The 26740-nt window shown below is 39.6% G+C and overlaps 2 protein-coding genes across 8 annotated transcripts in view; one reads left to right on the forward strand and one right to left on the reverse strand.

Annotated features, from left to right (window-relative positions):
* Positions 1 to 1736: 1736 nt before the first annotated feature.
* Positions 1737 to 12037, reverse strand: LARP6 (La ribonucleoprotein 6, translational regulator). 3 transcript variants are annotated; one of them, XM_065847213.2, is made up of 3 exons: positions 11899 to 12037; positions 4876 to 5068; positions 1737 to 3758 (listed from the first exon to the last, which is right to left on the reverse strand). In XM_065847213.2, the coding sequence occupies exons 2-3, from the start codon at positions 4915 to 4917 to the stop codon at positions 2688 to 2690; spliced, it is 1113 nt and encodes a 370-aa protein (XP_065703285.1). In that variant the 5' UTR covers positions 4918 to 5068; positions 11899 to 12037; the 3' UTR covers positions 1737 to 2687. The 3 variants fall into 3 exon arrangements, with proteins under 3 accessions (XP_065703285.1, XP_065703284.1, XP_071669959.1); XM_065847212.2 differs by lacking the exon at positions 11899 to 12037 and adding an exon at positions 9368 to 9686; XM_071813858.1 differs by lacking the exon at positions 11899 to 12037 and adding an exon at positions 5177 to 9255.
* LRRC49 (leucine rich repeat containing 49) overlaps positions 11911 to 26740 on the forward strand; it is a 44734-nt gene continuing 29904 nt past the window's right edge. The window contains exons 1-8 of one of the 5 annotated variants that reach the window (XM_071813856.1): positions 11911 to 12111; positions 13029 to 13091; positions 13693 to 13780; positions 14370 to 14567; positions 16059 to 16158; positions 17136 to 17339; positions 18885 to 18951; positions 24705 to 24848. In XM_071813856.1, the coding sequence (XP_071669957.1) occupies positions 11926 to 12111; positions 13029 to 13091; positions 13693 to 13780; positions 14370 to 14567; positions 16059 to 16158; positions 17136 to 17339; positions 18885 to 18951; positions 24705 to 24848 (1050 nt within the window). In that variant the 5' untranslated portion in view covers positions 11911 to 11925. Of the gene's footprint in view, positions 12203 to 12532; positions 12652 to 13028; positions 13092 to 13692; positions 13781 to 14369; positions 14568 to 16058; positions 16159 to 17135; positions 17340 to 18884; positions 18952 to 24704; positions 24849 to 26740 lie in introns of those variants that run through there. The other 4 variants (XM_065847208.2, XM_065847210.2, XM_071813857.1 and 1 more) reach the window with 4 other exon arrangements.

The raw sequence follows: 26740 nt of genomic DNA on the forward strand, positions 1-26740 counted from the left end.
AGTTGTTCTGGCTCCAAAGTGGCAATTAGAAACAAAAAGAGAAGAAGAAAAAAAGGAAAAAAAGAAGGCAGTGGGGAGGACAGTAAAGAAGTTGCCATGTCTGTGTGGCTACCCGAGGTTTCCACAGAACCTTTTCCAATCAGAAAACGTTCCTCTTGGAGGTGGGGGAAAATTATGTGAAGTAGAACATTCTCACCTGAACTCAGAATAAGACCTCATGCTTTTTAACAGTACTTTAAATTACTTTACAAATAGTTTCACTGATCACATCATCTTTTGTTGTTTGATCAAGTTTCATTATCACTTGCAATTTGGTCAAATTTGTCTGTATTTTCTTTCTACAGAAATAATTACTATGGTAAATGTAATATTTTTCCTTCTTATTGAAAAGCCCTCTAAAGACAGGTTGTGTAGCTTTCTGCAATGGTATAGTTACGTGTATCTTAGTTTCGCGATAAGTGGGCCTACACTTGTGAGATGGCATTCTTGTGTAAAATAAGTTATGGCCTTCTAATAACTCTTCAGTAACCTAGTATTTGGTTTATTAGTGAAGAAAAACTGTCAGCTTCCTGTTTATTTACTAAGGGGTCATCCTCAGTGTTCATTTTAGCTGTGAAGTGTCCAATTTTCTAAAGCAAATTAGGACTCATAATTAGCATCTGAGATTTTTAGTTTCAACCTGTTAATGTTACACAGAAGTGAGTTTGATTTTTAAGGTTTACATGTTGACTGTGACATGTAGATGTGTTCATTCCAAGAGCATAGCCCTGGTAAATGCTGCTATTTCCAACTTCCTTTTCCTGCAAGCATACAGCGTCTTAGGGATTTTTAACATTATGGACTGCTACATATAGTTCTCAATATCCCAATTTAATTGAAGTCTGTGTGTCTTCAAAATATTGCCTTGCTCCAGTTGTAGTACAGCCCCAAACAGTTTGGTACATGATGACACATGGATACTGCATAGTTATAAATAAAAAAAACCTTCCCCGATTATTACTGAAAGAGCCGCATGCTGGAAGGACAGTGAAACAGTGCTGTTCTATGTCACCTGAACACTGTGTACTTACCCTGTCACTTCGATACTTGCAGATGCACTGCTGATTTAGAAACACCCACTGCTTTGCATTTAACAGTATTTATAGTGTCTCAGCGGGTAATGGAAGTCAGGAGGTAACCTGGAGGATTCCATTTGTGTGAAGTACAAGACGCAGAAGTATCTCTGGGTGGCTAAAGAACGATACACAGAACCAGGGGATTTCTGTATGGTGGTTTGTAACTGCAGTTGCACTTAGGTTGGAAAGGGTGGGGAGAAGATTTCAAATGAAGTATAAACATCTGATTAGCGCTTTGTGATGCACAATTGAAGTTGTACATCAGAAGCTGAAACCTTGTCTTCTTACTGTCGCTGGGCTAGTTCTCAGGAGTATAACTTTTATAAGTAGGACTGCAGAGGTTCCTTCTTTGGCTTCAAGTAGGATTATAGTTAATTTAAGTGCTTCTTGCTGAGCCTGCTTGCTGAATTCAGAGTTAACAGTGAGATAACCATTTAGTTTCTAATATTATATAAAAATGACTGTGACGTACAGTTGGAGTGAAGCATCAGCACATCAGTAATGGGGCAGAAGAGCTTTTTGGTTTCCCACCCTGAATGTAGTGGAAATTATGAGTGCCTATTTCTAGACTTCCATATGGTATGAGGTTTATTTTTTTAAGTAAACAAAATAGATCTAGACTGAGTTAATATTCTTGTTTATTCCATCTGATTACATAAGATAACACTTACAGAACAGTCTTCAATGCTCCAAGTCTTTATTCACATCACACACTTTGATCCTCCTAAACAATATTGTCTTTGGTGAGGTATGCAAGCAGAGAGCAACTGCTCACTGTAGCATAAGCTTCTCAAGAGTTCCTTTTGAGACAAACACTGAAAGTCTTCAAAACCCCTCTACTCCTTATGATTACACTTGTAACATACCACAGCTTACCATCACACAACCACTAAACTGTTTTTACACACTGCTCTTCAGGATCAAAGCTTTGCAAGTAATGTAGTTGCATGAATGATTTATATGCCTGTTTCAAAGTAATATATTAAAAAATAATAATACAGATAAGGGCATTGCATTAGGTAAGTGCATAAGATGATTAAGAGACTGGAGTATCTCTCATGTGAGAGGCCTAGAGACCTGATGCTGTTTAGACTGGAGAAGGCCCCAGGAGAAGGTCTCACCAATGTTCTGCAAACCTGATGGGAGGGAGTGAAGCAGATGGAGCTTGGCTCTTCCCAGTGATACCCAGGAACAGGAAAAGGGCACAAACTGAAACACAGGGAATTCCATCCAAGCATAAGGGAACACTTGTTACTGTGTGGATGGCTGAACTTGGGGACACGTTGCCCAGACAGGCTGGGGAGTCTCTGTCCTTGCAGATATTCCAAACCCTAAGCAACCTGCTGTAGGGGACCTTGCTTGAGCAAAGGAGGTGGACTGGACAACTGCCAGAGGTGCCTTCCAACCTCAACTATTCTGTGATTCTGTGAAGTGAATATACAAGTCTCCATATGAATATAAAATCTCTTTAAAATTAAATACTGACTTAACTCAGTCACTCAAGTGATGATTTTTTCACCAGGCTTGAACAAAAGCAGTTGACTGACTTGTGAATTGTTTTTAAAGAATGATTTATTCATTCTTCAGAGCCTTCCGTCTTTGACATCCATTGTGGAATCCTTTAGTGCCATCCGGCCCCTTAGGCAGCCGCAGCACCCCTACGGGTAGTCCATCTGCAGTCTGAATTTTCCGAGCTAACATGGGGCTACTGGTGGGACTCCTTTCCCCTGTTACAGTTTGAGCTTTTCTTCTCTGTACCCAGGGGCTACCAGAAGGAGTGATACTGCTATCTGAGGAATTGTCTGTACATTTTCTTGGAATTTCAGGGCTAGTGCTTGGGTTAAGCTTGCTGTCTTCAGCCAGTGGAGACTTTTTGGTTACTTTTCTCAGTGACGATGGGCTGTTCCAAGGACTTGATCTGGGTGACACATTAGGACTCAAGTGGTTGGTTGGATGAATGACAGGGCTCAAATTACTTGTAGTATTTGTTGCAGTACTTTTGCGTCCTGACAGTGGTGATGTAGGATTACTCTCTGGGTCAGAAGAGCTATTTGCTGAAGATTCATCACCAACAAACTGAAGCTCCTCAACTCTCTTATTAAGGGATCTAGCCTTCTTAGGAGTCTTGCTGGTATCTTGATCACAGCTCTTGTCTTTGGGAACTTTTTTCTTTGGAGGTTTCATGCCTATTAGGACAACTTTCATGCCAGTCTCTTTCTTTTCAGCACACATGAAGTCATGAGCACGTACGGCAGCATCCACTTCTTCAAATTCTACAATTGCACATTCCTGAGTTCCCAGTTGGGTGTAGCGACTGCTGACCCTCCTGATATCAGGTGGTAGATCCCTACCAGGTTTGAGAATACGAACTGATGAAATTCCACCAAAAGTTACAAAGGCTTTGAGGAGATGCTCCATTACCCTTTCTTGCGTGCATCCGTTTACTTGTTTGCTATGAGCCTGCAGCTCAGAAATCATATGGATATCATACACCAGTAACATCCTGGTAGGGAGGTTTTCACTTGGAAACACTGGCACTGGAGTATTTCTTCTAACCTTCCTGTTGTCATCATTGAGCTCGAGAGTGTTGGAGTACTTCAGTGCGTAGGCTGTGGTTCTCCAGTCACGGGTAAGGTGTTTTACCTTGAAGAGAGACACAGGTTAAGCAGCAGAACTGACCAAATCTACTCAAACTAATTACAGAAAGGCAGGTGCAGGCTCCAGTCTACAAACAGAAACTTGGAGTTAAGTTTCATGTAGCAGACTTGAATGAAAAAGTAAACAGTTTTTTTCTGCTGTAGTGCATCAGTGAACTCCTGTAAAGCTCATGTCCTGTTGAATCTAGTGAAAATAGGGACTGACACTAAATCCCAAACTGAAAATCATTACTTTATGTTAAAGCCTGCTCAAGTGATGTTTGTCACTCCTTATCTAGGTCTGAACCATGACTGAAATGCATGTTCTGTAGGTTTTATTCTGCTAAATTTGCCAAACAAGTAGCTTTGCCAAGTTCAGGACTTCATTTTATTGAACTGATTTTTCCTCCCTCAAAAATCTCAGTTTAAAACCCCCCAAACTTCTTCATTTCCAAGGAGTGTTTTTAAGAGTTTATCTGTTACCAGTATAATCTGTTTGAAGTGGTCTGAAGAAACTGGGAGTGCCTTAACTTCTGACTCTGCAAAACAGTCAGATTTAAAATCTTGACAAAATGTTTCTAACACAGTTTTAGAAATCATTTACATACACATACTTACGTAGAAATTACTAACGTAAAAAGAAAGAAGAATAAACCCCACCTCATCTTGAAGTGACTTCAGTTACCAGATACTTTCTACTACCCTTAGTTTTTGGATCTCCATACATGTGCAAAGGTCAGGTTCACCATCTCTTCTCAGAGACGAGAAAGTAACTTTACCAAGATTAGTTAGCTACTCATGAATAGCTAATCTAGAAACTCATTTTATGCAGTGTCCCATTTACTATACCCTACTCTCTCCCAGAATGATAATTTAAAAATGTAGTTGCTTAAAAGCCTATGATTTCCCTAGCCAATCATGATGAGTGCAGCAATTGAAGTTCTGGATCAGAACAAACCTAACCATGACATCAAATCTGAATCAACCCCTGAGAGAGGTAGATAAAGAGGAAGACTGTAAAGCTGCCTCTATAAAAAAAAAAAGTTATTTCCATCTAATCTGTCCTAATATTTTGAGATTCATCAGGTTTACACAGGTCTTCGAGTCTCAAAAAGACAGCTTACCTTCTTAAAAGAAGTGAGGAGTTTAATACTGACGTAGCCCATCTTATTTCTTCTCACATGCTTTAGAAGGAAGGCATCTTTCTCAAGGTTCTCATCTGAGAAGTAATATTCAATTTGTGCTATTAACTTCTGGATCAGGTCATTTTCTGGTGGTTTCCAGTTCTGGTCAGAGTCATCATCATTTTCCCCTCCACTGGAAAGCAGTTAAATCATTTTAGTAACAGATCTTCATCTTTTATTTGTTGATTCAAATAGTCTTTCAAAATGAAAAGGCATAGCCACAATGCTGATTCCAACTTACTTTATATGTAGGCACTGCACAGGTATTGCCCTATCCATCTGAAGCAGGAGCCCAGCTCAGATGGTGAAGCTTTCCAGTCAGCATAGGGAGTCAAGTTCCTGAGCTCGTTCCAAAAGCTGATCTCAGTGTAGAACAATGAGACATATATGCTGGCATCTTGAAAGCTCTCTGCTAGCTCAAATCCTACACCAAAACATGGAATGCAGGGACACAGGCACTTGGTGCTCTACAAAGTTCTGCCAGTGTCAAGTGTTTTATTTTTCAGTAGGATGCTGTTAAACATAGGCTTGACATTTATGTGCTTCATGAGTAGGGTCACATACCAGTGAATGAATATTCTGACTTGATGCAATCATGATTTCTTGAGCCTCATCACTGCATGAGTGCAGGAGCCAGTATCCAGGGAGAAAGAAAGAGACAGGACCCCTACACTTTTTACAGGCCACTTCCCGAGTGACAGAGTAACTTGACTACCAGTTTACCAAGAGTCTTAAACTGTAGGTATGTTTCAGATAAAGGCCTTCAGTGCAGTAGCAGCTCATACACCTCAGGAACAGCTGTATATGCACACATACGCCGGTAGTCAAGGAGTCATTCTCATTTCATCTCTGCCCCTCCCATCATGTTGTCTAGGTACCTGTGCAAAATGGAGCGGTACTGAGTCTCCTATCCCAAAAAAAGATATTGCAACCATGGATTTGAGATAAACATCTTGCCACATACAGTCAGAGCAACATGTTTGTTGCTGCAATACAAATGCCCATTTAAATTGTTACCCAGCAGTGAGGCAAAGAGGTCATCCACAGACTGCAGCCATAGATGTTGCTATAAAAACTATAATGCACGAGTCTGTCTTAAGACAGAGCTATTTCTTAAAGCTGTTAGCAGTCTAGTTTTGCTGTGGGACTATCATGAAAGTTTCTGTTAAAACATCAGCAAAAAATAGGAGGAGCCACGCATTTTCCCAAATTTGCCTTGAGTGGCTTTTTCAGAGCTTTTGAATCATTTAACAAGGGAACAGGCACCACACTGGAGTCCTCCGAGGGCAATCTCAAGGAAGGCTGCAGCTACTGACTGCCCTTGACCTGTGACAGCTTTGTCCCCGAGCTGGTGACACTAACAGTGACCAGCACACTGCCCTTGGCAGGTGCTGCTGTATAGCTGAAGGTGCTGTTCAGATCGATGGGCTCTGCACAGGGAATGTGCTCCCAGGTATGACTAGTTACTGTAGTTCTTTGGGACCTGGCTTTTTGAAGCTGATGATTTATTTACTTGTTATGGTTCTTCTGATTATAGGGCAACATACCAGATCTACATGGATATTCCCAGAATCCTTGAAGTCTCCTTGTTAAAATCTCTCTAGCCATTTAATCAGGTACAGTTCAAAAGCATGGCAAGAGAGGGTGAGAAAAAGAATTTGAGTTATTTGACAATGCCAGAAGTAGAGGATGATATATGAAGTTATGATTAAGATAGTGAAAAACATTTCATGTCCAGCTGTGGGTGTTGGTTTCAGAAGAAGAAAAACAAGGTTGTTTATTTTTCATTCATGATATTCCCTTACCCCACTACTTCTCATTTTTCATTCACTACTGATTCAGAACTTATATGGGGAGAAGAAACATAAACCATTTCAGCATCTTTACATATCCACACTCTGCTAAAAAAAAAAAAAAAAAGCTTACCTTCAACTCAGAATGCAGCTTATAGGTTTTTTTAAGAGGATTTATTAGTACAGATATTTGCAGGTATTTGGAAGGTTGAGATGGAAATAGAATGGAGCATCATGCTTGGGAAAAAAATTAAAATGAACTGTATGTTTGCAAAGATCAGTACCAGCCTTACTTTTGTTGTAACTAGCCTACTAGTTATTCACAACTTTAATTTACTTATGTCTGTATTCAGAGCTTTGCGATGGATATGCTTCTCGAAACAGTTAGGATAGACTGAAAAACAACCTTTTAACATGGTGACTCATCTGGCTATTAATCACACAAGAAACTAAACACCTGCACAGAGAATAGATTTTGGATTTTAAATATCAAACTCAGAAACAATATATTACATTGTCTGGATGGAGTCTAACTTCTTGACAAGTTTTTGTTGCGTCTCAGAATACTATATTGTATTAATAAATACTATGTGACAATACAAATTACAGCATTGGGTTGATGCAGTACAATCACTCAAGAGCAGTGTAAGTCTGGTAACAAAAACTAGTGGATACAACACTGGGTGCCTACTAATGGTACGTGTGGCTGCAGCAATCATTTAATTGCAATATATATTGTGAAATATTGTATTTTAGGCAGACAACGTCATAAAAACATTTGCCTTTCAAGCTCAGATTCTTCCTGTATTTGTCTACATCCACAGTAAGCTTAAGCTGAGCAAGAATAGCTTTACTTTATGCATAAGAGAACCACCTGCTTGTTATAAACGGTCTGAAGATCTTTCTGAAGCAGCTGGCAGATAAATGTCTGAGAACTGAATGTCAAAAACACTGAGAGATCTCCTGAAGAACTGTGCTGTCTCGACCATGAGGAAGTGGTTTTCCTTCTTAAACTACAAAACATAGCAATTGAGGGAAAAAAATCTAAATTGTCTCCTAGCTTAACAGGAGAGTGAAATGGCTCATTCCTAGCAGTTTTAGACCATCACTGACAATTTTCCAAATATTTGGGTAAATAACTTCCTATTGGATGTTGCATTCCCAAAAGTAAATCCTTAGCTAGGGTTACATGTAAATGGCATAAACATGTCTGAACTTCACAAACTTTTGATGCAGAGCCTTTACAGTTCTCTCTATGGCAATAGCACTGGCCTTTGTTGGATCAAGAAGAGGCCATTTACAAACAGGCAACCTCCACAAGACCTGAATATACATCAGCACTGGCAGCAAACATTTCTGAAGGTAGCACCTACTGTAGTGGATTAAATAAGCAGCATGTAAGAGTTAGCTATTATGTGTTACAAAGCTTGAAAAAATAACCACTCTTTTTTCAAGTCTAGGCCAGGGCTAGAAGCTCTTACACAAGTAACATTGTCAAAGAAAACAAATGCAAAAAATATTACGAATTTAAGAAATCAGTAACTGGAATGCAACACTGTAGACTGCTGTAATAATTTGATTTATAATAATACAACACTCATATGATTGTGGAAGACTAAGTAGACTCAATTTAAACATTTCACTTGTGCCTAGCTATGCTCCCCTCCTGTCTGTAGTGCCTAGCTTACAACTTTGGCAGCCACAGAAAGTTCCCCCTCCCCAGCTACCACTCTGTAATTTAAAATGATGCATCACAGTTCATTCTGAGTCAGTGCTAGGATATTGTTAGATAACTGATTAGAAACAATTGATCTTCAAACAGAATACTGAATTTCATGCCTAATAATCTCTGTGTCACTAAGTTTATTACTGCACCTTTAGCTTTATTACAAAGCCTACCATAACTAGTGACCTGTGTGTCTGCAGTTTTCTGGCACAAAAAAACCCTGGATGTTCCTTTTACAAGTCAGAGATTCTGGTGGCATCAAAGCTATTTCAGGCATCAGTAATAATTCCTGCAACTTATAACTAAATACAGACAACACTACTGGCATTATCAAACACTAAAGTGTAGAGTAGATTGTAAAGTGGTAGTTTCTTCTGCATTTAAATGGGTCTTGATTTCATGTCTGGTCAACTTGTTTCCAAAGCCACAGGACAGGTCTGCTTGTCCATGTCTTAATTCTACTAAAGAAAATCTCTGCGGTTCTATGCAATAAACACCAAAGGGGGGTGCAGGAGTGGGAGGTGGCACACAACACCAACCAAGACTAAAGCCGTTTCTGTAAAAGGCAATGAACTGGAGGTGTCGGGGGTACCACAGCCCGGCGCTTTCGACTGTGGGGATGCCACGTCCTGTTCCGCACCTGCGGCGGGGCTGCTGGGCAACGGCAGCCAGCCTGGGCCCGGCCCCGCGCCCCTCGACGGGGACAGGCAGCTCCCCGCCCGGCAGCTTCTCCCGTTGGAGGATTTCCCGCGTCTCCCACCCCTTCCCGCCGGCGTTGCATCAGCCGCGGCCGCACCGTTCTGTGGGTGTCCGCGGCGGCCCCGCTCCTTGCCCCGCACAGCCAGGCCCGCGGGGAGCGGCGGGCGCGGCCCGGGGCCACCTCCCGCCGCCCGGCCCGCCCCTGCGGGCTCACCTGGAGCGCCCGCACCGCCCCGAGTCCTCCTCGCTGCAGCTGCCACCGCCCCGTGCCGCCGGGCACGGCGCTCCGCCGCCCTCCTCCTCCTCCTCCTCGTCGTCCTCCTCCTCTGCCGCCGCCTGGACGGCCACTCGGATCTGCACGGGGCCGCTCCCCGCCGTCAGCTCCCGGCCGGCGGCCCCAGCCCCGGTCTCCGGCGCCTCGGGGCCCGCAGGGCCGGCCGGCTGCCGCTGGGCCATGGCGCTGGGCGGCAGAGCGCGCCGGACCGCCGGCCGGGCTCAGCCCGCGCCGCCACAGCAGCGATGCCCCGGCTGCCGCAGCCGCCTCCCCTCTCCTCCTCTCCACTCCCCTTCCCTCCCCTCCCCTCCCCTCCCGCTGCGGCGGCGCTGGGGCGGCGCTCCCCGCTCCACTCCCCCGAGCGGGCCCGGCCCCACAGCGGCGGAGACTGTCCCTCCGCAGCGCGGGGTCCGCCGGGACGGCTGCGGGACCCCGGGACAGCCGGCCCGTCTAAATGTCTTCCTTGTTGGCGACTAAATTGGGACTGCTTCTATTTCAACAGATATCGACTGGCTCTTCACCGATGAGCAACGTCCCAGCTTCTCTTCTCCTAATACAGCCCTGAGGCGTTGCGTTTTAAGAAATTCAAAAAGGTTATGTTGGGGTAAGTGTGGTTTTAAATGGTGAGGGTGGGATTTGGAAATAAGAAAACCGAGTGAATAGGGACATGATTGGATATATGTTATTTTTGTAGAGCACTCTCTGATTCTGCATAGTACTTAAACAGAATAAAAAACATTCCCCCATAAGAACTTATTAAAATATAGAGGCCCCTTTTCTGAAACACTTGTGCATTGATTTATTTAGAACTTAAAGACTAATGCACTATATTTCAGTGGACTGTGTCAGCTACTAAAGTGAAATTGACATTCATTTTTTCAGGATTAGAACCTAAACCATTTCTATTTACCATGTAAATATTCATTATTCAGTCAAGGAAGATCTATCTTTCAATACTATCTGAACACAAACTCTAAATGCAGGTTGGTTCTTTAAGTCACTGCCTCATTTGTGGCATCCTTGGTTTTGTCTGCACAATTCATCTGAATCGTACTCCACTGTATTGCTTCAATGTTTCCTTAAAAATTTGGATTGGCAAAAAGTGAGACTGCACTCGGGAGCCAGTTCTCATCACTGTGACAAACAGTCCTTATGAGTCAGATTTGCTGGCATGAACACGTAATGGAACTGCCGCTCCGCCTCAGTGGGTTTGGCTTATTTTTTAACGTGCCTTAAGCAATGAAATATTTTGTTTATGAAATATGCTTATGTGCATCAGTAATCAAATCTCTAGTTGCCTGCTAATGGAACAGCATTTTGTAATAAGCCTTGCGTAGGGCAGCACTTTGCTATTGGCTCCAGTGGGAGCAGAAACCCAAACACAAAACACATTCTAGGAGAGCGTACTTACACGGATTATGGGTCTGATTTTGTATTTAAGCTTATGAGAGTTGTTTGGCTCCCTGGGTTGGAAGAAGGTCAGGACCAGTCTGAGCAAAGAACTGTTTTGTGATACAGCTGACCTAAATGATGTTTGACAGAGACATTTCAGTTTAGCTGATTACTCCTGTCCAGGTTAAAGGAATTTGATTTTACAGAGAAGGACATTAGATGTGTTTTTCTGTTTTACTCATGGTTACTGCACAGAAGTGGCCTTTAGCCTTGTCTAGCTCATTTCTTTGAAGAGTCCTACTATAATTATTATCTAGTCTGCTACAAACACATTAATAATGTTGAGAGGATTCAGGTAGATGAAGACTGTTGTCATTTCAAACACACTGTTCATTAGATCTCTATTGAAATTACCAGACTAATGCTTTGCTTTATTTTTTAATATAGCAATTTTCTATAATGTTTAACTACTAGCAGAGATTAAGCAGTATTTGTAACCATGGGAGAACTGAAAACTAAATGAATAACATAGACAAGTCCCTTAGAGGGGGACCCATATCTCAGCTGAGCTTCTGACACTCAGGATTATAAACCCATGAACCACAATTGTGCAAAACTTTCACAGATTTCTTATGGCACATTCATTGTTGACACAGTATCATCTATATGATAAAAACCCACCCTCATATTTTATATTTCTCACAAAGTAAGCCATAATTATGTTATTTTTCTGTCACCCTTTCAAGAAACGTTAACTAGAATGACAATACCCAAAGCTAAACCCGGGATATGGACGCAGAAGACACTGTGAGGCAGTTCCCAGCCCTTCCGCACACACACGGCCACGCTGCTGCTTTTCCAGCCACCGAGTTCTTGCTGTGTGTGTTTAGAAGCACCCATGGCCCATCTGTGGGGCCTCTGGGCTCTCGGAGCTGCCTGCGGCTGCAGGTGTGAGGTGCCCGCAGCCCCCACACCAGGCTGAGGTGCCCGCAGCCCTGACGCCCCCCGGGAAGGGGGACAGACACACCCTTATAAGGCCACCCCCGCGCCTCCCCGAGCCCTAAGCCGCAGCCCCCTACCAGAGGCCGCCTCGCCGGGCAGCGGGTATGAAACGTCGCTCCCGCAGCGGGTACCGAGGGACAGCGGCACGGGCGACATCACCTCAGCGCTTGCCGCCACTCGGCGCGGCCTCAGGCGGCGCGCGAGCGCGGCTCGCCGGGAGCGGGCCGGAAGCGGTGGTTGCCCTGGTAACGGCGGAGCGATTTCCGACAGGGGCGGCGGCTGGCGCGGAGGTGCGAGGCGCTGCGCGGCGCTGAGGGGCAGGTGGACATGCTGCCCGGAAAGTGCCGGCCCGGCAGGGGCCCTCGGGCCGCGCCCGGCCCGGTACGTACTGCTGTGGGGGCGGAGTGGCAGCCGCCTCTTCACCTCACCCATCGGTGTGTGGTACGCGGACACAGGACCGGCGGTGGGCGCTGCCCTGCCGCTCCTCAGACGGGCGGGCCCGGGGCGGGGTGGCGGCGCCTCTGAGGCCGCGTCCCCGCCGCCCTTCTGGGGGGCCGCGTGTGGGGGGCCGCGTGTGAGCGGCCGCGCTGGGGCTGCGGGGTGGCGGCTAGGAGCGGCCCCTAGGAGCGGCCCCGGCGCGGGTCGGTGCTTCGCAGCTGGCAGAGCCCCGGGGGCCGCCCCGCGCCTGCAGGCAGCGAGGGGAGCGCGGGTGGGGGAGCTCTGTCCCCCCTGTGCCGAACTGGCGTGAGGAACCTTCCCTCACCGTGTTTTTATGCCTCCCGTCATTTGCTGGGAAGTGCCTACATGAGCCATTTGGCTAAATGTTGCCGGTAAGCGTTGTGATTATTTAGTAGGTGGGTGCTACAGTTTGTCATGAAAGTCCAATTAAAAGATGAGCACATTTTGCCTTTAAAAAAAATTACCACATTTAAATGCACACACTTGTTTTCTTCATAGTGAAGATGACATCCTCATGAAAGTCACATTTCATTGTCTCTTTAAATCTAAAAACAGTGGGGTTTTAAGCTACAAATTATTTAATGTTACTTAGTGCTGTGACATACTTTTCATAATAGTTCTGCAAGATAGTTATTTGCAGATTTTGCAGTTGAAAATACCTTTACTGTTAAAGTTACATTCAACTTTTTGTGTTGATATGCATTTTTAAAAAATGTAATATTCCATTTCATTTTTTTCCAACTTGCAGGTTAATAATTGTGGTCTTCAGTTGGTTATCCAGACATCAGCAATAACAGAGAAAAGCAAACCAGTAATTATTACCTTTTCTTTAATAGTGTGTCAATGCTTTTGTATGGTACAGCCAAATTTGTATGCTTTCAGATAGGAGTTGTTTTTTCAGTAGTAATACATTGACTTATAATATATGTTCTACATTATAGTCTTCTGGCAATTTAGTTCATCCTATTAAAAATACATAAAGTAAAAACATGAGGATGTACTATAGACTGCTGTGAACTTGACATATATATGTGTGTGCCTATATATATACACACACACACCATATATGTATGATTTCTTGTGCTTCCATCTGCACATCTCTTCCTCCTGTAATTGCAATATTCCTTATAGGGTGTGTGGTGTGGTTTTGTTTTGTTTTTTTTTCTTTAGTCAGCTGCATATGAATGTTGGTAATGTCCATATTTTATCTTTAGTTCCTAACACTGAAACTTTTCTGTCTTAGTATCTTAATAGAATTAAAAAAATAAAGTAATTGCCTCAATAAAAAAGAGTATTAAAGCATTTGCAGAGTTTCCTGAGAGCTGTAGTTGTTACTAAGGTGTTGTTTGTCTGTGTGAAGGCATTATTTGCATTTGAAAACTTTAACATTTGTCTTAAATATTGTGTTACAGTTCGAATTCAGAATAAATAAAGAACAGTCATCTTTCCACAATAGACTTCTGCAGCATGATCTGGAAAAAAACTATTCAGGAAGGCAAGGTGATGTTTAATAGTGTTTGGTTTGCTTGTCTTTTGTATCTCTTTTTATTAACTGAACAGTAAAGAAAGACTGTATTTTGGTTACAGTATGTAAGACTAACACCTTTTCATCACTTTTTGACCATCATTCTGTCCATGGAAAAGCATCCTTTCTTCTACCTACAAAGCCCCAATCTATTGAATGCTGTACTATGTGTTCCCTCAGAAGTCACACAATTCTCTACTGTAACACTTTTATTGCATGTTTTAACATTTTAGTGTATTTATACAATTTTAGTTTCTAATTTGGAATCCTGTTAGGAAGAGGTGTTTTTCCTTTTGTGCTTTTGACTTTGAAAAGCAAGATATTTGGTGGTATCACTGCTGACTGTAGTGAAGCCTGGAAGAGCTTCTTGGCACGCTGCTGCTGCTTGTCTGTCATGTAAAAACAGTGATTGGTTTGGGCAGCAGATCACTTTAATTAATATGGCAATTTTTTTTTTTCATTTTGGCAAAAGAATAAAGACCAGAATGGGTTGATTTTTAGGGACATTATGCTACTTATTATGGAGTAAATTTAAGTGTGTGGTTTGGTTTTGTCCCCACACAGGAGACCAAAGAGTATTAAGTCCTTTGGTGCATAATAAGCAGATATATCTTCCAGTACCATCCAGCCTGACAGAACTCTCTGGTTTGGAGTTGAAGCAGAATACAGGTTCTTTATCAGGATTTGGCGAGTCTTCTATTCACACACCTACAAAAGCTAGATCCCAACAAAGCAGCCACAGTACTAGTTTACGCGCTTCAGGTAACAGTGAAAACTTCTCTTGTTAGTAGTTTTTGGGTTTTTTTTAAATTATGTATCTTACTGAAAAGTTTTCACCTTTATGATGCACTGCTTCTGGCTGTGAGAATGCATGACTGAATAGCAAGTGTTACTATTTCCTTTGAGTATTGAGAGGTCAATAGAACTTTGTCAGGAAACCAGTAGAAATATTTCCAAAATAGAATATAGACATTTAAATATAGGCTTTTTGTAAACCTTTCTTTAGCAAAAGGGCAGTAATAGGGATCTTTCACATGTCTTTAAGAGAATGGTATTAGATGAAAAAGGTCACTGTGCTGTCATCATGTTTCAGACTTATTTTTAAGTCTCTGGTCTCATGTTTATTGGCTTAAAAACATGAGACACAACTAATTTAAGACTTTTACAACAATGTTAATTGATTATTTTAGGTCTTGATTGTATTATTTTTTTTTCCTTTCACAGTTTTGGGGTTTTTTTCACTATGAAGGATCTGTAGACAATGTTGGTTGTTAATGCTGGTTTGTTAGAGGAACTGGTGATAAAATATTAGAGAGTAGCACTGAAAAGGTTCTAAATTGAACAACAGATTGTTTTACTTATATAGGTATCTCTTCCAATGGTGTATTTTAGACAGCAATGAGTTCACTCTTTATAGTAGTAAAGAAATTATAGTTGTTGAGTGAAGATTGAATGTATTTGATTTATTTGAAGGAAGGAAGGAAGGAAAAAAAAGGGGGTGAACATGTAGAAGTTTAGCCTATATTCTTCTGGCAGTATGCGTGCATGATGATCTGGTTTTGACCAATATTTTTCAGTGGGTCATTTTCCAAATCAGCCAAAGCTCACAAAATACATTTGTTGATTTAATTTGCAGGTATTTTTAGTCATCCTGCCTCTTCTGCTTTATATTGGCGGAAGACAGACAGCTTTGTAAATATGTTTTAAAGGGCTGCCTGCTTCTTCTTGATAATGGAGTGAAATACAATACCAGTGATTACTATGTATTGCATTCAGTTACCTTTAAAAGACTTTGCATTTATTTGTGGCTCAACGGGATGGTTTCAATGTTGTTGTGCTTTAGTGTCTAGTTCAGTGAATATCTACTTGATCTGTGTCACTGAATTAATGCTGAGTTAGGTAGTATCTTTAAGTTCAGGTACTGAAATTGTGAAACAATTCTATAACCTTACTTTAAAACGTCAACGGTAATTGTAATCAAAACAAAAGCATCTACGAAATATCTGCTTACAACAAATTGTTGAGCAAAAAACTCTGACAAATGAGACTAATGATGTACTTTGGATGTAGCTGTAAGCAAAAAATGGCAGGAAAGAAAACTGATACTAAGTACTGAATGAAGGCAAAAAGCACTTTGTACTGTGTAACTCTTTACTTTTAATAAGAAAGGAAATTCTGCTTTTATTATCTGTAGTTAATGAAATTATTTTACAAAGAAGTAGTTCATATGTTCTCTGTATGATTTTCTGATAGATAACACAAATTTTGGGAGCAGTTCATCGATAGCATTTCCTGTATTGCAACGTACTGCTGAAGAAAAAATATTGAACTCTGATAGACTTAACCTGGAAAGGTGAGAAGGTGATGGTCAATGGTGTGAGTGAGGGGGTTGGTTTTGTTGATTTTTATGTGTGTGTTCTTGGGAGAACTGTGTCCCAAAGAGAAATTCTGTGTGAGTGTCCTTGTGATGAATGTATCCATACAGCAGCCATCTGAGGCAGTTAGAGCTTTTCCGTGTAAGTTAAGGAGCCAGCTTAAGAGTCAAAAGCAAGGTCATGTAAGTAATCTCTAGAGTCAGAGGCTATGTCTTCATTAGTTCTAATCTGATGCATTAACTGTGGAGTGTTTTGTTTTGTTTTTTGGGGTTGTTTTTTTGTCTTAACCAGGACACACAAAAAATTATTTGAAATACACTTAATTATTTGTGTTTTTTGTGGTTTGTTTGGGTTTTTTGTTTGTTGGGGTTTTGTGTTGCTGGTTGGTTGTTTGGTGTGTGTTTGTTTTTTCAGGGGTAAGGTTTATGTAGTCCAGAAAGCTTTGTCAGGTCAGTAGGACTCCTTCTGGAATAATCCTAAAATAAGAATAACCATTTTCAGCATCGTTTCCTGTATCTTTTACTTTTCACATTAGCACCTATTATTTAATGTATTTATGTTTCAAATGTAAAGTTCTATAAACAAAATAAAAGTTGCATAGACACAGAACACTTTGATTTCTGGTCCAAACAGGCTGGTTATGTCGTATTTGATGAGAAAATTGGCAGGCTGTGTCTGTTGAAATTCTAATATAGTTGCAATACAGAACTTCCATATAGTTTTCATGTAACAAGCAGATCTCTGATCAGGAGGCCAGGCTTTCAGAGAATTTTGGAAGCATTTCTGCTATGTTTTCACCCCTTTTTTTTTTTTTTTTTTTTTTGTAGTAAGGCAATACTGCCTTGTTTGCCGAGTTTAATTAGCAAACCTAATTACCTTACTCAAGATAATATACTTTCCTAGGTTCTGTGGATTACCAGTCTGTTACAGACATGTATTTTTGTTTTCCTTCCAGACAAAAACTGACAGTGTGCCCAATTATTGATGGGGAAGATAATCTTCGGCTTTTGAATTTCCAACATAACTTTATAACCCGGATCCAAAATATTTCTAATCTGCAGCATCTTGTTTTCTTAGACTTATATGATAATCTGATAGAGGAAATAAGTGGGCTTTCAACTCTGAGATCCCTAAGAGTCCTTTTGTTGGGAAAGAACAGGTAAAAATAATTAAAGCATGCTTCTTCTTCATGGCATAACAACTGCAGTCTATCATTGCGTCTATTACAGAGTTTTCAGATTGTTATGTTGGCTATGAGGCCAGTGAGCTGGTCCCTAGCACTAGTTAAGTGTTAGGGATCCCACTGAGGAAGTGCCACCGTTTTTTCTCATTGTATTCTTCAGCAACTTCCTTTCTTATGTAGATTTTGACAGCAGTTCTGAAGTATGTTACTTGTTATCTCTGTTCTGATTGGCTGTTGAATATATGTTCTTAAATTTGTGTCTTTTTGCATCATGTAAAGTATTCATTGATTCTTTATAACCGATAAAAAGTGTTTCTGCCTGATGTATTTAGCTGGTAAAAAATCGGACAGATGAATCATGGATTTTATTGCTAATTGATTCTATTCTGTTGGGAGGTGCAACTTGCTAGTTGTATTACTTTCTAAAAATACAGTTGCAAGTTCTTTAATTATAATAATTCAAGAGGAGTATCTGTGGAGTTGCTCACACACCTAAGGGTTGTGTTCTGATTTTGTTCAGGTTCCTTATTTTTTTTCTATTTGGTAATGGAACAACTGGTAAACAAACTTCAGTTATGTGTAGATTACAAGGAATTTATCTCTTAGTTCAGCCTGTTTTCAAAACTGACAACTTTCAATAGTGCAGTATGTTACTAGAGCTTATAGCTTTTATATCAAATATCTCACCTGTAGAAGTTTATTTTGTTTATAGCAAAATATTGGGGCGTAGGAATTATAATTTTAAGGTGCTTCAAGGAATTATTTTCCAAATTGTAACGGTATAGTTTATTTATGTAGAAGTATGGTTTGGGAGTAGTTAGAACTAGACATTAATGGTTACAAGGCAGACATAGTTGCTAGCAACCTGTTTTCAGCTTGATCTATATGTGATCTTTGATTGTTCTCAAAGCAAATTAATGATAAAACTGATGTTTAATATCCTCAACCAATTGGTAATTATGCCAACTATATTGTAACCTAGATTTGGAATCTGAGAAAATAGGACAGGACAGAAAAGCTTGAAGACTGTGAAGTTGTACAGGGGGAGAATAAATACGGCCAGATCTAGAGACCTTTATTGTCTAGAAAGGGACAGTGGCTTGCAGGGTTTTTTTTAATGCATTAGTTCACTGAAAGACAAAGTGGGAAGAAAGAAAAAAGATTTTTTTATTCTAAGAAACTATCAAAAGTGTGTGTCACTATAGTTTGTCTCATTTTGAGTTAGCTGCTCGATAGGTGGGTTGTTGACTTTGTTTTCTAGTGATGCAAGTATTCCTTCCCTTTTCATCTTCCTAGAAGAGCCATGTATGTACTGTCGCTATTGTGTTATTGACAGTCAGAAAGGAAAGTGATAGTCTAAGGCATGCTCATTCATTTATTATTTTTTTTACGTTGTTCAGAAACTTGTTCTTCTGTTACTCTTGGTAGGTAGGGAGAAAAGACTAAATTTTTTATTAGTCAGAAAATTAAAGTTTTTGTCTAATATGAAAAATAATCTATGTCATAATTGAAATTTTTCAGAATAAAGAAGATCTCAAATCTGGAGAACCTAAAAATTCTTGATGTTTTAGATCTTCATGGAAATCAGGTACAGTGCAATAACTTGATTATTTATGTTTCTTGTATAGACAGATTGCATTTCTTGTGTCTTTTACCAAACTGTTGCTTTTTGAAAGGCAACTGGTAGCAAATTTTGCAACTTTCAAGGTCACAGAAATCAGTAAATTAATAAAAGGTGGTATGATATTATTTTGGATCTTGGTATCAAGTCTGTTGTACTTTCAGCATTGTACTTTTGAAAAGTTACAGTGATTGAAATGCCGAGTCAATTGAGTGTAGTGGCATTCACACCTACAGAATAGTAATCTAGCATAAGTAGTTGTGGTGTACTTAAACTAACATGGTTTTAGAAGACATAGAAGAATTTAAGGTCCCATTGACTGTTGCATTGTTTCTACTGCTGGTGATCTTACAAAACAATATCCCTTACATAGCTGCAGAAGAGTTAAATTTGTACAGGAAAAAGAAGAATGGGTCCAAGCTGTTGATTCATTCATACTTCTGAATGCACTTGGGTCACTTAATGTCGATTCAGTTTCCCCAATTTGAGACTAAGCAGTCATTTCTGTTTCTAGTGTGTAGAAGAGGGAGATTCTTGTTTAATGGGTGTGTCAGAAGCAGCATGGAGTATTAAGGGCAAGCTGGGTATAGCATTCTTTAGTAAAATAAATTTAAAACACATGTGATACAAAATGTTCCATAACAGAGCTGTTTATAACAACATACAGTTACTGTGACTATGTAAGACCAGTGTGTGGATTTTCTGGACTTCTGTTCTGGCAGTTTTGACATCTTACTGATTTCTCTCTGTGTGTGTTCTTTATTATACAATTGCTTGACAGTGGAGAATGGGAATGCCTTTTTTAAAAAAGAAAAATTTAAAAAAAATTGAAAAAAAGTTACTATTGATTAAATTCACTATCTTTTCTTTTCCTATTTAGTGGTAGGGGAAATAGAAGAAAATTATAGTAGATAAGGAGAATTATTTTGAGGATACTAGGAAAGTGACGATTCTTTATTGCAAAAATGCCACCTGTAAAGCTATGAAAAACCTCTTTATTGGATGAATGTGGCAGTTCATTGAGCTGTAGTGCACTGAATCAACATTCTACTACAGTAGTCCTTGAATGGCACTCTGTATTTGGGGTTAGGGTAGGAGTATTCCTGTGGTTTTGGTGTTCCTGAATTCCACACACTGGATGAAATTATGCATTGAATCTGTTAGTCATCAGAGCATTTCTGTGCAGTTTGCATTGATTGCTTCTATTCATCAATTCTGTTACTGCTTGAGAGTAAAGGTTCATCGCAAGTTGCTTTATAGGGTATTTTGGCAATTTATTTCTTGAGAAATAGCTGAGTTGTCTTCAAACTTATTGATTTCTCTTTTTAGTTTTATGAAGTCATCCTATATGGTTCATATTTATACAGGCATTAGAACAGTAATCTATTTTGCAGCTTTTTTATTCTTTGTTTTAATGTACAGAGCAGCTCTGTTTTGACTGGAGTTTTTGCCTTTTGAAGTTGCCATTTCTTAGTTAATAGAAGATGAGGATGCATCATTTGTTTTGTAGTAAAGACAGTTCTATTAAGGTGAGAATATCTGATGAACAGTCTTCATCACAGCAGAGAATTAGCTGAACATTTGCTGCTTGCATATGTTGTACTTGAGATAGGAGTTAACTCGCATTCAGTGATTCTGATATCAGCCGCTTTCCTCTGTAGTCAGAAGGACAATTCCAGAAGGTGGTTTAACATGTTTGCTAGGCGCTAGTAAATGAGAAGAGTCAATAAGTAAAATGCTGCCATTTAAATGGTATTGCGTAGCAACCATAATATTATCACTACAATATACTATGGAATATAATTGCTATAGTAGTATTACTACTGCTAACGGATTTATGACGGAGAACAGAGTCCTTGTTTTCGTGGTTTGGCTTCTCTAATGTCACCAAATTCATAAAATTGAATGTAGCAGGTTACAGCAAAGTCCAGTAAATCCTCTTGATGCGTTTTGGCAAGTCATTTTACCTGGTTGACTCTTCAGTGGATGTGATATTCCACAGTTCTTTCTGAGGACATTGAAGGTGCTCACATATCTGACAAGAAAAAAGTATTCTTCTTTTAACTATCATGTTTCCACTTTAGGGTTAGTATATGCTATAGGACATATTTACAATGAAATACCGGAATATTTGATGTGTAGTGTCAGTTAGATAATAACTGACTGAATAGTTTTCATTCTTACTTCAGTAGTCTAATTTACTACAAGAATATTCTAAGGTGCTTGTAATAATTCTTTTTTTTTTTGGTGTTCAAAGCTATTGTGAATAATGCACAGTATCTCTTACATGTTACCTCTGATCCCAGAGAATAACTGAACAATTAAATCTTGTGTACAAGTTATATTAAAGATATGTGAAATGACAAAAAATGTTAACTTGTACACGGTGGTTCTGTGAAAGGTAAGAAATCTCAGCAATGGCTCTCAATAGATGCAGAATATAAATACTCAAATAGTATATGGCCACAATATCAATATTGTTAACCTTATTTTTCAAGAATGGCACTAGAGCATGGCTATAAATTATTTTTGTTAATGTTCATGGAGTAGCAGCAGTTAAGAGGAAAGCTAGATTCCTGTTTCAGCCGCAGTCAGTCCCTCCCTCTCTCCTGAGGTGTAAATCCAATCCTGTAGATGGAATGCAGATTGTGAAACCTCTAAGACTGGAATCTTTCCAAGAGGCTGGAGGTGAAGAAAAACAGAAGGAGGAAAACTTCAATTTTGTTCACTTTTGGGAAAATATTTTGATTTATTTGGGCGATGGGGTTTTTTGATAATACGGTTTGGTCTGAACTTTGAGACTTCTCTTACCGAGGTGAAAAACGTACTGGGAACTGGATACGCTTTAGAACATTGAGGTGCAGTGTTCTACCATGCTTAGTGATAAACCTTACATGATTTTCTTTCTTTTTCAAATGAAACTTTTTAATGCATTGCTACCTAAAGAAAATCCTTTTGCATAATAAATGTCAAAAAGAAGGTAAAAAGAATCACTGTAATGCCTAATGAAATATTACACTCAATGTCTGCACTTTACAAAAAGAACAAAATGTGAATTCCATTGTCTTATTACTGCTCTTGGCGTTTTTTCCTACTTGATTTAGTAATGCTCTTGATTTTAACATTGCACAGTAAAAATTTGTAAGAAAATACACCATCCAAATAATATTTAATTAAATTTTTGTGTAGAGTCTCTGTTTCTATGGTTATTAACCTGCTAATATGGACATATAGTGCTACATCATTCCAAGGCCCTGCACATGGTTGTGTGCATGGTATATTTAACACACTACAACTTACATTTAATTTCTCAGTAGTGCACTTCCAAGCACTCTTGAGTAGTCTATGGAGAGAGTGCTGATTGTTGGCTTGATCATTGCTGTCAAGGTGAATAGTGTAAATGTTGTATGTTCCATATAAGTCTTTTTAAAACCTTTTTATTTTAGGCAGGGTAAAAATGGATTTTACTTTATCTTCCAGTGAACTAATGCGTTAAAACTGAGTCAAGTCGAATTTGAATTTCATTCTGACTCATTCTAACTCTAATGCATAATTGAAACTGAGAAACTCCAGCAAGGCAATTCTTATCACTTTGCCAAGTTTTATCTTTATACATCACCGATGAAATCATTGTCTTTGCAATAGCAGTAAAATGCCAGCATTAACGCTCTGCATTGTGGCATGCTGTAGTTGTAGCTAAGCAGACATCTGCAGAGGTCTGAGCTCTTCATGCTGACCATCTGTTCTTGGCTTTGCTTTTACAAGTCTTTCTGTCTAAATATATTGTTCTTAATGGTGGTAATTTTTGTTCCTTTTGCTGTAATATCTTTGTATCCTGATAATTTTTATTTTCTGTGTATAATACACATAAGTGGATGTGTAATAGTTTAATTAACAGTTGAATCAAAAGTTGGTTTAAGATGTTATTTAATTTTGGGTTTCCTATCTACTTTTATACACTTTTTAATGGAAACATTGCTGAAGTGCTTCTTATAGCAGCATATTCAAGTCATGTGTCAGACTTAGAGATACATACATATATGTGTGTATATACATATATATGAAAATTAACAAAAACATTATGTGTTCTGAAACTGTTAAATAACAGCTGTCTTACCCCTTCTCCCATTCCAGGAGCTGCTAGACACTTTCTGGAAATTGGCACAGCCAGATTTGTGCTGGTGTAAAGCATCAGAAAGTTCCTTATCACTGGACAGGTGTGTGACACCAGTCACTATCTTGATTGTCTGCATCCAGCTGTTGTTGGCAGCTTGGAGGAGGAGTAGTGTGCTTCAATCCAGGGTGTTGAAGGGAGCCTACTGTGGCCCAGCAGCTAATCATTCTAACTGAAAGGGCATTCATTGTACTTGCTAATAGCTTTGTGCACTGCATCCTTGCATGCCCTGCCACATTTTGTGGAAGGCTGAAGTCTTTTCTGCAGGATAACCTGCTGCTTTCTTTCTGCCACTAGACAATGATAAGGATGTCTTCCTGAGCAGTGACAATACTTCATCTTTGCCATGATACATTGCTGTGTGCAAGTTCTCTGGATAGATGTCTGGGTAGATGCTGGAGGACAGATCACAGACCACTATGAGAAATAACTATCTGGATAGAGATCCTTGAGTGGATCACACTGAGAAATACAAACAGCAGAAAATGAACCCAGATTGTGTCAACAGAGCAATGAGTAATGCCTTTGTAAAACACAGTTGCACTTCTAGAAGTCAAAATTAATATTAAGAGGCTGTAGCTATTGTTATCCTTTTATATAGATACATATTTTATATTTTGTTGGATCTCCTGGATCTTTAAAATAAGGTATTAAGTATAAAAAGAAACCTTGGGCAGCTGCCTGTTTACTGTAGTTTAGTCACTTTGATTCCTCCATTTTCTAATCACAGGAAGCCATGAGTTGCTGAAGAACTGCCGGGGACTGTCAAAAAAACGCACTGTGTATCGAAACTAAGGATGCTGCTGCTTTCTTTTCTAACTTTTGAGCATGTCTTTCTGATTCCAGCAATCACCTGCTTGTAGAACTTCCTTGCAAGTTCCCATTTCAGAATAATTGCTTGCTTCTCCAGAGGGCTGTGGCTGCTCCTTGCCCCTCACTCACAGCAAGTTCCTGTCCTCATCACCTGCTGGGAAGTCTTGTCTGTGGAGCTTATGTAGACAGAGCTGTGAATGCTGCTACTGACTTTTTAGGAGGCATGAAGGGAAATTGGTGCAGAGTTCTGTGATGGTAGGGAGACAACAATGCTGCATATTCTTGTAGTGTAGGTACCAGAATGTTTGGATGTGTGTCTGAGTACCTTTGCAGGCAAATTAAGGATCAGCTACACACGAAATTTCCCCATTTTGGCATACCATGATATCATCAGTGTCACCTGAGGTTTATGGTGTCTTTGAGTTTGCAGCTACAGAACGGCATGGCTGAAATAACCTCATTGCTGATACAGAAGGAAGTATTGTCTGATTTTACTGCAGCATTACTAGAAAGATATTAGTGAATACTAGTGTTTAAACTCCAGCATACTGTAGCTTGTTTTCAGCAATTTCTGACATGGTTATTATGATTTAGAAAAAAGCACAGGAAGCACACCGCTGTATTAAGTTGATTGTGCATGTATACTTTTTACAAAAATGTATCTGCTATATGTATCTATCATATATCTATATAAAACACAGTATGCATGTTTATAACTATACCTCTTTCACAGATTACTAAAATAGAAAACATCAGTCATCTGAGTGAACTGAGAGTGTTAAACCTTGCCAGAAACCTCCTAACCATTGTAGAAAACCTTAACGGACTGGATTCACTCACAGAGCTCAACCTTCGTCATAATCAAGTCTCTGCTATAGTAAGGAACAAAACCCTTGTCTTTCTCTCCTTTTTTTTTTTTTTTTTCTGCTTTTAGCAAAATGCACTATTACTGTAACTTTTTAAAACCATATCAGCCCTTCAGATTTGTGAAATCTTGCGTTTTCCTGTCTTGAGTTGCTTATCTTGTTCTGCTCCTGTACTTATTCTTACAACATAAAAGTAAAACAAAAAGAAATTCATTTTTGGTGTTATTGTGTTTAAATGTGATCTCTGATAGTGATTCGAATCTTGACAGGTCTCTGGGAGGAAAATTATTCTGAAGCAGCTTTGTGGTTCTAGCATACAAATTTAGAGGCTTTTCTTCAATACAACTTTGTTTGCTGGAAACAAACCCTAGCTTAATTTCTGTAGTTCAACTAAGCAATCAGACCTATCTTAAGTTTCATCTCCTTATGAATATTTCTGAAGACAAATGCAGAGAAAATAGGTGTTGATCTTAAAAACAGCATTTTCCAATTGACACTTTAACCTAGCATTTTAAGTCTTTGTGTTCTAAAAATCAAAGCTTTTTACTTTGCGATTTATGAGTTGTAGTTCAGGCATGGCAAGTAGATCATTCGAACAAATGCTTTTAAAAATAATACAGAAAGTCTACTTAAATAGCTATATCTTTTTTTAGCCTTCATAATTCCTTTAGTTCTTGGTCTCCTATTGCTGCTGAGCCTTTCCTTTCTTGAATTTCTGCAACTTGCCATGTACGAATTGTTTTTACACTTCAAAAATAAGACATTTCTGCTCGTTGCTGATTCTGTTACTGTACTTTCCCCCTACATCAGTTATCTTACCTAGAATTCTGCTGCCTTTTCGCTCCTCTCAGGTGTAGCTCGTACTTTTTCCTTGCTTCCTGTTGCCACAAGTGGAGAGTCAGCAGGAAATTTAAATTAGCGAGTTACAGGCTTGGACTCTGTCCTATATCTCAGTTGTAGGTTTTAGTATTCCTGGCCAGAGACAGTGTTTCAGAAGATGATGTTCTGCTCAGGAGTACTTCTCTTTTTATTTTGTAACTGTGGTTGAATTCTAATAGAATGGTGTTTTGTATGTGTGTGGGGTTTTTTTTGTTTTGTTTTGAAGTGGATGGTGATTTTAACGAGTATGATACTAACTCTCCTTCCTCTAGAGAACAACTCTTAAATCACATGGACATGTCATACTGTCTGATAACTAAAGTAAAGATATGTCTCTTTCCTAGAATAAAGTCTTTTTCATATTTTGATGATAGGTGATGTCCTGTTCTCTGTGCGCAACAATGTACATGTATTTCTTTACTTAAACTTGTTTTAACTTTTTTGAGGATAAACACCCTGAAAAAATAAAGGCTGCGGTACTTTTGTATTGCTCTTCTGAATCTGCTGCAATATGATCTTATTGATGTATTTAATTTTACTAATTTTTGAGCTATTTGAAGATTTTCTGCCAAGGTCTTTAGTGGCATATACTAAATGCACAATTACTCATTCTGGAAACTCATTCCTTCTTATAAATTTTAATTGTAAAGGTGACAGAGTCCTTCAGATTGTTCTCTGGCGGAAGAGTCACTGCTGTTTGGTAGTGCTAATTGCACTGATGTATTGCACTTCAAAAACCTTATTTCAGCAGGATCATAAAATGAATTTTTTTTTCTTGATTTAACAGTGTGTTTATCCTACAGTGTAAATGCTGAGACAGCACCTTGGCTTATTTCCCAAAAGCCTTTTCAGAAACCAGTAGCAGCTTTATCCTCTTTTCTTTAGCAGCATTTGCTTTGCAAGTGATGCAGCTTGTTCTGCAGAGTAGATATCTGCACTGAAACACTCCCTTGCAGTCTGCACTAGGGAGAAACAGAGCTGCATGTTCAACAGAAATCAATGTTGCAGCAAGGTTATAGCGTAT

The sequence above is a fragment of the Patagioenas fasciata genome, chromosome 12 (genome assembly GCF_037038585.1).
Source record: "Patagioenas fasciata isolate bPatFas1 chromosome 12, bPatFas1.hap1, whole genome shotgun sequence".
Lineage (NCBI taxonomy): Eukaryota > Metazoa > Chordata > Aves > Columbiformes > Columbidae > Patagioenas > Patagioenas fasciata.

Bases quoted from the DNA above. Each gene is read 5' to 3' on its own strand.
- LARP6 (XM_065847212.2), bottom strand. From the start codon at position 9,609: ATGGCCCAGCGGCAGCCGGCCGGCCCTGCGGGCCCCGAGGCGCCGGAG. The intron at 5,069-9,367 runs GTGAGCCCGCAG...ACTGCTTTCCAG, and splicing joins GGGCGGTGCGGGCGCTCCAG to TGGAGGGGAAAATGATGATG. The intron at 3,759-4,875 runs GTAAGCTGTCTT...TCTCTCTTCAAG, and splicing joins TCCTCACTTCTTTTAAGAAG to GTAAAACACCTTACCCGTGA.